Source organism: Dromiciops gliroides, chromosome 1 (assembly GCF_019393635.1).
Source record: "Dromiciops gliroides isolate mDroGli1 chromosome 1, mDroGli1.pri, whole genome shotgun sequence".
NCBI lineage: Eukaryota > Metazoa > Chordata > Mammalia > Microbiotheria > Microbiotheriidae > Dromiciops > Dromiciops gliroides.
In genome coordinates, this window is record NC_057861.1 from 483,987,351 (window position 1) to 484,000,374 (window position 13,024).

The 13,024-nt window shown below is 37.8% G+C and overlaps 1 protein-coding gene across 1 annotated transcript in view; it reads right to left on the reverse strand.

The window, feature by feature from the left end:
* Nucleotides 1–517: 517 nt before the first annotated feature.
* Nucleotides 518–13,024, reverse strand: part of ANP32B (acidic nuclear phosphoprotein 32 family member B) — a 28,874-nt gene continuing 16,367 nt past the window's right edge. Inside the window, 3 exon segments of the mRNA XM_043997469.1 lie at nt 518–970; nt 6,972–7,044; nt 8,752–8,870. Of these exon segments, the coding sequence (XP_043853404.1) occupies nt 897–970; nt 6,972–7,044; nt 8,752–8,870 (266 nt within the window). The 3' untranslated portion in view covers nt 518–896.

Genomic DNA, 13,024 nt, shown 5'->3' on the forward strand with positions numbered 1-13,024 from the left:
GTTATCATTCACTTCCCTAAAATAGACTATCAATTGGACAAACTATAAATATTCTAACCTTGGTACAAGAACTGTTATGTCAGACTTTTCTTTCTTAACTTAGCTACCACTTATGCCTAAAAATTTTAGCTTAATGTTCCCTAGGAACTTCAGCACCTTTGAATTCGGAACCATATAAAATCCTCCACACTGACAGTAATGAAATATTCATGCCTCTCATTATCAAATGCTTAATTGACTTAAATGTACAATGTGTAAATATATACACAAGTACATTTTTGCAATTACCTTCACTTTAAAAATCCAAATAATTCTCTTTAGCATGTTTCAAATGAGCATATCTAAAGTCTAATTTTAAAAATGTAAACGTACAACTAGACTTTACCAAATAGTAACATGTTTATTTCACTGAAATTCTTAAAAATATTTATCTGCAGTTGTCACATAAAACATCCTAATGTAAAAAAAGTAATGGTTTAAAAAAAATAAAAGAAAAGCAAAGCATGAAAAACAGACCCAAAATGTTAAGATTTTATTTACAAAGCTTCTTTTGTTGTACAGAAAGTAAAAATGGTATTACAACCTTGGTGTAACTGGTAGCCATCAACAATCATGACTCACCGATCACAGCTGCTCTTCCTGCTATAGCAATAGTCTTATAAGAAAACCTAACAACTCTGACTATTTTGTTGGGGTTAATTCCCCAAATTTGTTGGTAACTTGGATATCCAATGGGGATTGATCGGAGGAATGTAGAATGTCACAGGAACTACTCTTTGGCTCTTTAGGTGTCCTGGGGGCTTGGATTATAGCTACCACTTCTTTTTACAGCTACCAAATCAAGAGGAGCAGTCCACACAATACTGAACAGTTCTTTTTTCAGATCATTTGGGGTCTTAATCATCTTCTCCTTCTCCTTCGTCATCTGTTTCTCTCTTCCTTTTTTCACCTTTTCCAGTCTCTTCATCCTCTGTACAGTAAAGAAGACATATTTTAAGACCCCTGGATAGTAAATTTTCACTTTAAAGGGAATACACTGCAAGTTATCATTAGCTAAACTTTTTAACGTAAGGTGATGACAATAGAAGAAAATGGGTTTTTTCCAAGTCCTTCAGAGAATTTTAAAAATGATTAAAAGAGCCATACAAGGTTCTTTTCTGTGGTGACCTTGTTCTTTTCTCTTTCTGCTAATTCTAATGATCTTAACCACTTTGGGGGGAATCATGTACACACGATATATTTTAACTTCAGTAACATATTTGACAAAATCTTCAAATGTGGAATGAGAAGGTTTCAGACCTCTAGAAGCCTTATGAATTATGAGGCCTTCTGCTACAAGGTTGCTCTTGATGAAATAGGATTATTCCCCATAAAGTTAATAGGTATTTGGGGAGGGGGGTATGCAAAGGAGAAGTTTCCAATATATTTCTTTTTATTGAGCAGGTCAGGAAGGCATAGGAGTAGGAAAAATACTTTAACCCAGTCCCTCAATTCTATGCCAATAACTCTTTGGAGGAATCCTTCAAAAGGCCCAAGGGTGAATATCCTTGACTTAGCTGCTCTAGTTGTTGGACATATAGCAGATTGCTAAGAAAGTCCTGTCTTGAGAGGTAGTAGGAAATTAACAAGGCCCTTTAGACTCATGGCTATGGATATAATACTCACCTAGCTGAGAAGTGACTTCAGCTCACCACAGGCTGGTCACAGATACTACCAACCATGCATGGGGCTGAAAGAAACCATCTAAAGACAAGGTCTCTCATCCCCAGAGCTGATCAACAGTCCAGGTTCAGAGGATTGGAGGTAAGAAGGGACTACTCTTTTCCCCAAACCATGTAGTTAGATTGTTTTGACTCCAAAAAGCAATGGGAATTATTCACAGTCATTAAACCTCAGTAAATAGGGTGTCAGAGGGTCATCAATCATGCCCAAGACCTCAGTGGGAGGGGCAAGCTGAACCACTGACCAACACTGAAGCACATCATCACCTCAGTGACTGAGAACAAAGCATGCACCGGACGTTGGGGAAGCAGAGAGCTGGTTTCTAAGAGAAGAACCCTGCCCTTATTCCATGAAAGCTACAGGGGACAAATAGAGGAAGTCTGGTGTAGGGTAAAGAACACTGGACTTTGGAATCTGAGGCCCTGCCACTTTTTCCTGAGGTGATCACGGGCAAATCACTTAAACTTGCTGGGCCATAAAATGAGGGGACTTGGACTGAGTAATCTCTAAGGTCCTTGTCAGCTACAGGTTTTATGGTCCTTAGAAACACTAGAGGTATCAGTTTCCAGAAAAATGAAGCTGGTGAAGATGTGAAAGGGCATGTGGAGATGAGCAAGGATAAGAACATTTGGTCAGGGAACTGGGACACCATGGTTTGTGGATGGTAGGGGCCTAGAGGGGGAGGTAGAGGGAGGCAGCCTCCCTGTGAGGCCATTCCAGAGGACTCTCCTGATCAAGAGAAGGAACATTTCCAGTATGAACTAGATCAGACTGTACCGTGGGGGCTCAGTTCTGAGCACCACATTTTTTTTTTTGGTAAGGCAATTGGGGTTAAGTGACTTGCCCAGGGTCACACAGCTAGTAAGTGTTAAGTGTCTGAGGCTGGATTTGAACTCAGGTCCTCCTGAATCCAGGGCCGGTGCTTTATCCACTGTGCCACCTAACTGCCCCTTGGGCAGCACATTTTAACAAAGTGGTATCCTCTTAGATGAAGAGCCAAAGTGGTGACAATCCTTATGTTATATAAGAAAAAACTGGAAGAAATGGGAATGCTGAACATGGAGAAGCAAAGGCTAAGGGACACATGATACTATTTTTGAAATATTTTAAGGACTGTTCTGTAGAAGGAGCCATAGGTTTGTGATTCTGTGTCACAGGACAGAGTTAGGCCCAAGAGGTAGAAGTTCCATGGGGGGAAACCTGTAGAATCTGCCTCCCAGGATTGTCAAAGGAAATAATGTACCTAAAACGCTCTGCAAACTTTGAAGTACTCTGAGTGCCGGCTGTCATTATTACAGGAATCAGATGGGGGCTCAATACAATTATATATGGTAGTGAGCCTTTATTATGTATCAAAAATTGGAAACTGCCCAGTAATGAAATGAATTGTGTTTTGCCCCATGCTTCCTATTACTGGAAATATTTAAAGAAACTGGATGATCAACCATCAGCAAGACAATGTGCTAGGTAGGAAGAGATCAAGCACATTCTGGCTGATCTCTGGCTCTTTTACCCCAGATTTTCCACCTGCAGGTTCTAGTTCCTAAGTTTTATCTTGAGAACACTTTTATCAGCTGGCTCTCCTGGCTTAGATGTGGACAAACCCCTTCCCTTTTATCTTAGCCCATCTCTGGGCAAACTGAAAGGAGAAGAGCAGTATTCTATTATAGCATCTGACAAGAAAAATATAGAAACAGTTCCTTGAATGAATGAAAAGTTGGACAAGATGATACATTAAGTCCTTTCCAACTTTATGATTTTAACTTTTTAAAAAAATTTTTTCCAGTTCCATGTAAAGATTGTTTTCAACATTCGTTTTTATAAGATTTCGAGTTCCAAATTTCCTCCCTTCCTTCCCTCCCCCCTCCACAAGACAGCAACCAAACTGATATATATCATATATATACAATCACATTAAACATAATTGATTTTAACGTGTGTGTGTGTGTGTGTGAGAGAGAGAGAGAGAGAGGCAATTGGGGTTAAGTGACTTGCCCAGGGTCACACAGCTAGTAAATGTTAAGTGTCTGAGGCTGGATTTGAACTCAGGTCCTCCTGAATCCAGGGCCAGTGCTCTATCCACTGCACCACCTAGCTGCCCTGATTTTAACTCTTTATACCAATGCCAACTTCCATGCTGGTAGAAATAGTGGATATGTTGGATGGGGAAGAGGGAGGAAGGAGAAGATATAAGCTCAGTGAGATAAATAATAACTAACATTTATATAGTACATTAAGGTTTACAAAACACTTTACAATTACTATCTCATTTGATCCTCACAACAACACTGTAAAGTAGGTGTTATTATTATCTATATTTTATAGCTGAGGAAACTAAGCCTGGAGGGCAAGTACCTTGTCAGGGTCACACAGCTACTAAGTATCTGAGGTAGGATTTGAACTCAGGTCTCCTGACAAGTTCATTACCATTCACTATGCTGTTTGGCTGTCACAATATCTTCTGGTCATTGTTTTTAATACCTGTTACACCTCTTTCAGAAGGGATATTAAGGATTTCTGTAAGACCTAATAAAGCCCATATTGAACTTGGAGCAAAATCACCATGTTAAAGGAAAATAACACATTATAATCTTCCTGTAAAAAAGCTTTAGCCTAATTTGTAAAACTTCATCTGGAATTTACATAATCAAATCTTTTCTTATCTTTATAATAAGCCAACCACCAATGAATAAAAGGCTTTCTCCCTCCAGATTTAAAGCTGCCTTTAATGTTGATGTGTACTTGGCTTCTATGTGAACAATGACATCCCAGTATTACCTAATTTTCTTTCTAGTTATGCAGGGGAAAAATAAGATACAATGCCAGATTTTTTTCATTATGCCCATAGGAAATAGAAGCCCATTGCCTCTGGGCACAGATTGACAATTCAAAAGCTCAGACAATAGGCCGTAACTAAGGAGTTGAGATTGAAAAAAGAATCTCTAGGTATAGTACAAAAAACACTGAAATTGGAATAAGGAGACACCTGGAGTCAAACTCTGGTTCCAATACTGACTGTTCAACTTTAAAAGAACAGTATTTTGTATTACCTACGTCACAGGATTGTTGTGAACAAAATGCTTTGTAACCCTTCAAGTAGCACAGGAATGTGGGGTGCTACTTCCAGGGCAGAAATGGGTTTGATTTCAGAGGGAGGAAGAAAATAAATATTAAGTATTTATATTTGTGCCAGGCACTTTACAAATCTTTTCTCATTTGAACTTCACAACAACCCTGAGAGGCAGATGATATCATTATTCCCATTTTATAGTTGAGGAAACTGAGGCAATCAGAGGTTAATTGACTTGTTCATGGTCAAACAACTAATAAGTGTCTGAGGTTGGATTTGAACTCAGGTCTTTTGATTCCAGGCCTAGCTCTCTTTCTACTGTGCCACCAGCTGCCTCTAGCATCCTGACATACTTTTTTCATTATATTGACATGATTTGGGAGAATAAGGGACAGAAATATTTTGTTTTCCTCTCAGTCACAGTTATGGTTAATATACTGAATAACTTCTCTCCAACTTCAGCCTCCCTTCTCAGAATCCACTGGGATCTCCTCTTTCCTCCAACTTTCCCATCATCATCACTTTCTCAGTCCTGGAAGCAAGCTGCCCCTCCGTCCACAGAGGCCTCTCTACCTGTATCCTTAGGCCACAATCCCCTTCTCGATACACCCCTTGGCGTCAGGGTGGATGAAGTGACTCACATTGTGTTAATATTCAGGAAATTACAAACTATAATTCTCCCAGTAAGATGGCAGAACACCAGGCCTTATCATCTGTTTTGCTGCTGAACTCTATGGACCACTTGAACTTATTATAGATACCTGGATGCTGGATTCTATAGACCGCTGCCCTATAGTCATCCCAAGAACCACCAGGCCTTTCTATTAGCCCTGCAGCTCAACCCTACTAGATATGTTATTTCTCCCAATTAGAATATGAGCTTCTTGGGAACAGGAGCTATCATACCTTTCTATTTGTATATCCAGCACTTAGCACAGTGCTGGGCATACAGTATATGCTTAATAAATGCTTTTTCTTTTTTTGCAGGGCAATGGGGGTTAAGTGACTTGCCCAGGGTCACACAGCTAGTAAGTGTCAAGTGTCTGAGGCTGGATTTGAACTCAGGTACTCCCGAATCCAGAACCAGTGCTTTATCCACTGTGCCACCTAGCTGCCCCCTGCTTAATAAATGCTTTTTCATTCAATAAGATTACATGCTTTTGGGGGCTAGATAGCACAGTGGATAAAGCACCGGCCCTGGATTCAGGAGTACCTGAGTTCAAATTTGGCCTCGGACACTTGACACTAGCTGTATGACCCTGGGCAAGTCACTTAACTCCCATTGCCCCGCAAAAAAAAAAAAAAAAAAAGATTACATGCTTTATTTTACTAATTGACTAAAAGTAGCATGGTACAGTAAAAAGGATGATGAATTTGTAGTTAGAAGACCTGGGTTTAAATCCTGGTCTGCCACTTATTGCCTGTGTGACTTCTCTGAATGTGAGTTTCCTCATCTGTAAAATGAGGGTCAAAGAGATCAAAGAAAAAGAAAAAATATGTACAAAAATATTTCGACAGCTCTTTTTGTAGTGGCAAAGAATTGGAAACTGAGGGGATGTCTGTCAACTGGGGAATGGTAGAAAAAGTTGTGGCATATGATTGTGATGGAAAACTTCTGTGCTATAAGAAATGATGAGGGGGATGGTTTCATAAAAACCTATATGAACTAATGCAAAGTGAAGTGAGCAGAACCAGAAGAGCATTTTACACAGTAACAGCAGTATTATAATCAACTGTGAAAGACTTAGTAATTCTCATTAATACAATGATCCACCACTCCAAAAGACTCATTTGGGAAAATGCTATCCACTTCCAAATAGAGAACTAATGTACTCAGAGAGATTGAAGCATTTTTTTTCCATTTGTTTATTTTCTCTGCTGTTTTTTCTGAAAGATAGTTAATAGAGAAATATATTTTGGCTGACTTCATATGTATAATAGGCATTGTTTTTCTTGCCTTCTCAATGAATTTGGGAGTGGGTGGAAGAAGGGAGGGAAAGAATTTGAAACTGGAAACAAAAACAAAGAAACAAATAAATAAATAGCTTTTGACTTCAAAAATAAATAAATAAAATGAGGGGGTTTGGTCTAGACTACCTCTAAAGTCCCTTCTAGCTCTAAATCTATGATCCTATAAAGGCAAATATTCGTGAAAATACAATGTATGATTTAAGCATACCTTCGTCTTCATCATCTTCATCCTCATCTTCCTCATCATCATCAACTTCTCCATCATGTCCAAATTCTTCTTCCTATAGAGTAAGACATAAATCCTATAATATTATGGAATTATCTTGATGTTGTTTTCCTTTTTTGAAAGGAAAAAAGCAAGACAATGAAATATGCATTACATAACCCTATTACATCTTTGAATGACATAAAACCATACTATTTCACACATTCACTTTTTAATAAGCTCTGTTTGAAAAACATGTTTAAATTAGTTAACTAAGGTTATTATATATTGTTTCAGAGAAAAATGTCATAATCTTAATTCTGATTACATTTAAGTAAAGGGTCAGTCCCTTTTAAAATCCCATTGATGTGAGATTTCATTAGGGAGTTTTATTACAAATTTTACATTGATTAAAAAGCACCATGAGGTAGGAATAGTCCCATTAATTTTGTACTATATTGTGCTAATTACATTTTAATAGAAAGGAAATAACTTGTTGCTAATACAGGAATCGTTCCCAAATTAGCTGTGTTCATTTATTTGTTAGGGCAAAGAACAAAATTTGTAGAAAGCTAGGGGAATGGAAATGAGGAAAGAATAAGTATGCGTTGGAAATGTTTTGATCTTGACAAAGTCAAATAAGTTACTGATGATGAAAAATGGGATATGAATGGAAGAAAGGACACAGAGATGGTTTATAATAATTTCATATGAAAGTTCAACAGCTATAAACCAGTTGCCCTATCAAAGAGATTAAAAAGGCCTAAAACTTGCTTTGATCAGAAAACATTTGACTTACTTTCCAAGTAGTGATACATGGCAGCCAAAGGCAACAATGATTTAGAATATGAACTCATTTGCAAAATTTTATGGAGATGTAATGTAAATGTAAAATTTATACTGTGTCTATATAATGTATAATTGTATGTATGTATTTTGCATATATGTAAATATGTACATATACATTTTATGAATAAAATGAACTTACATAATAGAGAAGATGTTGAAATGTAAGATCAATTTAAGGGAAGTTTGGGGAGAGACCCAACTAGCAAAGTTAGGCATTTAAAGGCATTGCATATAGAGGAGAAGCTGAAGGGAACTTATAGGAGGACCTGGACAGAGTTGCAGAGGGGCAGATCCAGATGGGCTGCAATCTTTATCACTGGAAAGAATGCCCACATTAATGAGATCAAAGGACCATTTGAGTATTGGGGTATATTCTATTAAGTGGGGTAAAGACCCATGGAATTTTTCAATGAAAACTTCTTTTTCTCCCCTTTTCCTTCTCACAAACATCACCAGTATACAACAAAGAAGTGCAGGTTTTATAAAGACTATTTTTGAATAGGTATAAGATAGAGTAAAGCAGATTTGTTTTTACCTAAGTCAGCTAAATGCAGAACAGTCTATCTCCAGACTTTAGACAATTTGCCCTTCAGTAGAATGAGAATAAGATATCTGAGCCTGCCAAATGGTCTAGGTCAATGATCCTCAAGTTTTCCAGAGTGTCATTGCTCTCATTACTGTTTGATTTTGTGTCCTTCTTCCAACTCATTGTAAGGGCAAATAGCTGCTATTCCATTTGGTCTAGCAGAGGTCTTTGTACTAAATAAACATTTGCTGAATTTAAAAATAAATCTGAACGAAGTAGTTCAATGTTATATAAAGAAATGATCAGAAATCCTTTACATAGTGTTCATTCTTGCGGTTGCCACTAATATAGCAGGGGACAAAAACATGAGCATGAAAATTGGCTTTGAAACATTTACACAACACAGACCTCTCCACTGACATCATATTCATAATCATCTCCTTCTACATCATCCTCTTCATCATCATCTTCTTCATCAAATTCATCTTCTTCATCTTCATCTTCCTCATCTTCTTCATCTTCTCCCTCTGGAAATACAGATAGTTAAATTTGCTTAGCTTAATATTTTAAGTCCCCCTCAACTATATAAAGCCCTGCAGAATCTGGTACCAGCCTCTCTCTCCAGACTCATTTTACGTCACTCTCACACCTTCATGGACTCTGTAGTCCAGTCAAAACTAGCTTACGCGTTGTCCCTCCAACATGACATTCCAGCTCCCATTCGCACATCTTTGTACAAGTTCACCTCTTCCTCTTAGAACCCCTAGTTTCCTTCAAAGTAAAGCCGACCATCCAAGGCCTTTTCCTGATCCTCCCATGATATGTGGCTCTCCCCTGTGCGTGTCTATGTGTGTGTACATACACACCTATGTATGTGTATTACCTAATGATTATGTATTTTTCCTGATAGACTATAAGTCCGTTGAGGGTGGTTGCCATTTCATTTTTGATTTAGTACCTGGCACATGGTGGGTGCTTAACAAATGTGGGTGGCTCCATATTGTTTGCAAAAATCTACGTTGTAGAGCCTCAGATGAGATGATAAAGTCTAAGTAAGAAGTAATTCTATTTGAAGGTGCACAGTCCAAATTTGGCGTACAGATACACTGCTGTAAGATGGCAATTAAAGTGGGTGGATAATGCATCTGCCATCTAAATGGGCAACATATCAAAGCATCAAGGTATCCCAACCAAATGCTGTGAGGTTTCTGGGACACAGCAAAACATAAGCAGCATGGCTGTGTTTGTTAGAAAGTCCCTGGCATTATCAACTTTGACATATATTGCACATTTTGTCAACCTGCCAAAAGATGAGTTACCTAAATGGAAAGGCTTGACTAGCATAATATGGTTTAGGAAAATGTGATGCATTCTGTGAATAAGGAACAACAAAGAAGAAAACTAAAGTATGGCCCCTCTCTCCCAGGGTATCATGATTTAACAGTCAGGAAGCATTTATTCAGTATGTACTACGTGTGAGACACTGTGCGAAGTGCACAGGACTGCAGGGAAGGGGAAAAAAAGAGTACCAGGACTGGGGTGTGAGGACATTAAAAGTCAGTCTGATGAAGTGTGAAATCTACAGAGCCAGGAAAATAATATACACAATACCACAACAATGGAAATAGAAAGAACCACCACACATACAAAAACAGTCGAAGGTGAATGTTGCAGAAGTACGAAGAGCAAGCGTGTCTCAAAAGAAGAGAGAAGGGGCAGCTAGGTGGCGCAGTGGATAAAGCACCAGCCCTGGACTCAGGAAGACCTGAGTTCAAATCCAGCCTCAGACACTTGACACTTACTAGCTGTGTGACCCTGGGCAAGTCACTTAACCCTCATTGCCCCACAAAAAGGGGAAAAAAAAAAAAAAAGAAAAGAAGAGAGAAGAACATCCACTCTACCCTTTTGCAGAGATGGGAGAGTTACAAGTGTTGTACATTAGACCTAATTTCACACTTTGCCAACATATTGATCAGTTATACTGATTTTTGTCTCTTCTTTAAAAATACTGATTGTTATATGGAGCTATATACTATTTGTTATATGGTTATATGGGCTTTCTGGAGGGTTGGGAGTAGACATCCAAGGGAAACTATGGTAATGTAGAGAACAAAAGACCAATAAAACCTTTTTTAAAAGACAGTTCCAAAAGATAGAAGGTGTGACATCAAGTGTAAATGAAGCATACCCTATTTTCTTTCACCCTTTCAGAGATCTGTACCTGTGAAATCAGTCACTCCAGCTCCTGCAACATAATTTAACACCTAACAGTTTGAGTCCTTGAGCAGAATATTAGAACTGAAAAAGACCCCATTTATTCAAATGGATGATGATTTGCACATGACAATTTGAAGGCAATACCAGTTTCCTGAAAAACAAGCCCAAGTACAATCTATGAGGTCTTTCCTGGTCCTCCCCCTTCATGACAGTCTCCTCCCAAAATTATCTTGCATTTGCTTCACGTATCCTTTTATGTGCATGTGCTGTTTCTCATACTAGAATGTAATCTCCTTGAGGGCAAGGACGATTTCATCTTTCTCTTTTTATGCCCATTCTCCAGTAGAGAGCCTGGCACAGCCTACAGGAAGGGCTTAATAAAGTCTTGGTGGACAGTTTTCTAAATCATGAGAATAGCAAGACAGACAGAGGACTAGTTGAGAAGTTTTGCCAGCAATCAGGAGAAAGGCCTTCAGGTACAAAGGAAATTAAATTCCAATAATACATGACTACCCTGCACCAGAAAATGGAGGACGGGATGGGATACTGTCTTTCAAAGGACAATGGATCTTAGGATACAGCCCAGGGTGACCTACCTTGCAAACCTGAAGCTTAACCACAAATAAAAATAGATGGATTTTCAATAACAAAGAGGTGTCTGAAACATTTTTAGGAAGAAAAACAGAATTGAAGAGACTGTTTCTTGAATAGCCCAAACAACAGAAATGCAGGAGTAAATAAATGCATCAGCCAAGGACAGCAACAATAACAGAGTGACAGCAGAGCAAGAAACTTCTCTCCATATGACAGAAAGGGAAAATGACAAATGTTGGAGGTAAAATGGAAAAATTGGTACATTAATGCACTGTTGGAGTATCATTTCTCTTCCTTTTCCCAGAGAGCTATCCCATACAACAAATAATATTTTTTTAGAGAGGGAAAAAAATCAGCACAACTAATCAATATGTTGAAAAAAATCTGAAAACATGTAATGTGTAACACCTGTGGACCTCTCAATTTCATGGAGGGGTAGTTTAGGAGCATCTTCTCATATCTCTTCAAGTCCTGCTTGATCCACAATTTTTTTTTAGTCATTTCCTAATTGATGGGCATCTATTTTGTTTCTAGTTCTTTGCTTTCATAAAAGTGCTGCTCTAAATATTTTGGTGTATAAGGGGGCTTTCTTTTTCCTGGTGGTTTCCTTGGGATATAAGTCTAATAATAGAATCTCTGGTTTAAAAGGTATGGACATGGGGGGCAGCTAGGTGACTCAGTGGATAAAGCACCAGCCCTGGATTCAGGAGTACTTGAGTTCAAATCTAGCCTCAGACACTTAACACTTACTAGCTTGTGACCCTGGGCAAGTCACTTAACCCCCATTGCCCCACCAAAAAAGGTATGGACATTTTAGCCATGTTATTTGCATAATTCCAAGTTATTTTCCAAAATGGTTGTACCATTTCATAGCTCTACCAACAATATTTTAGTATGCTCACATCTTCATACTTCCAACATTGACTTTGGTCATTTTTGCTGGTTTGCAGGTGTGAGGCAAAATGATTTGCATTTTTCTTATTATTAGTAATTTTGAACATTCTTTCATGTGGTTCTAAATGTCTTTCAATTCTTCTTTTGAGAACTATTTGTTCATATTACTTGACCACTGCTCTACTGGGGATTGGCAGATAGATTGACAGATAAGTATGTGTGTGCATATATGCTTATATATGTATATACATACATATGTATATATTATTTAGATACAAAACCCTTGTAAGAGAAATTTGATACAGCCACTTCCTTTCTTATGCTAAGTGAGTTAATTTTGTCTAAGCAGAAGCTTTTAGTTTTAAGTAATCAAAGTTACCTATCTTTTTAATTGCCTCTATCTCTTACTTGGTTATGGATACATCTCCTACCTATAGCTACTTGAGGTATACGATCTGTTGCTCGTCTAAATTTTTTATAGTTTGATCTTTAACATTAATGACATGAATCCATTTAGAATGTATTATGGTATAAGATGTTGATCTGAACCGAATTTCTGACAGACTGCTTTCCAGTGCTCCCAGCAGTTTTTATTAAATAAGGATTTTTTTCCTTGTTACTTTATGCTTTCTATTTTATCAAACACTGGGTTGTTGAGTTCTATTATTTCTGATTCTCCCTTTTTTTTAGTCTATTCCATTGGTCTATCTCTCTTATTTTTTTTAACCAGTACCAGATGGTCTTATGATCGATGCTTTATAATGTAGTTTGATGTCTAGACGTACTATTGCTCCATCATCCCTACTACTTTTCTTCATTTCCCTTGATAATTAGATCTTTTGGGTTTTTTTCCAAGTGAATTTTGTTATTGTTTTATCAAGTTCTATAAAGTATCCCCTTGGTGATTTTATTGGTCTAGCATTAAAAGACAAAATTAATTTTGGTAGCATTATCATTTTTGTTATATTGGCACAGC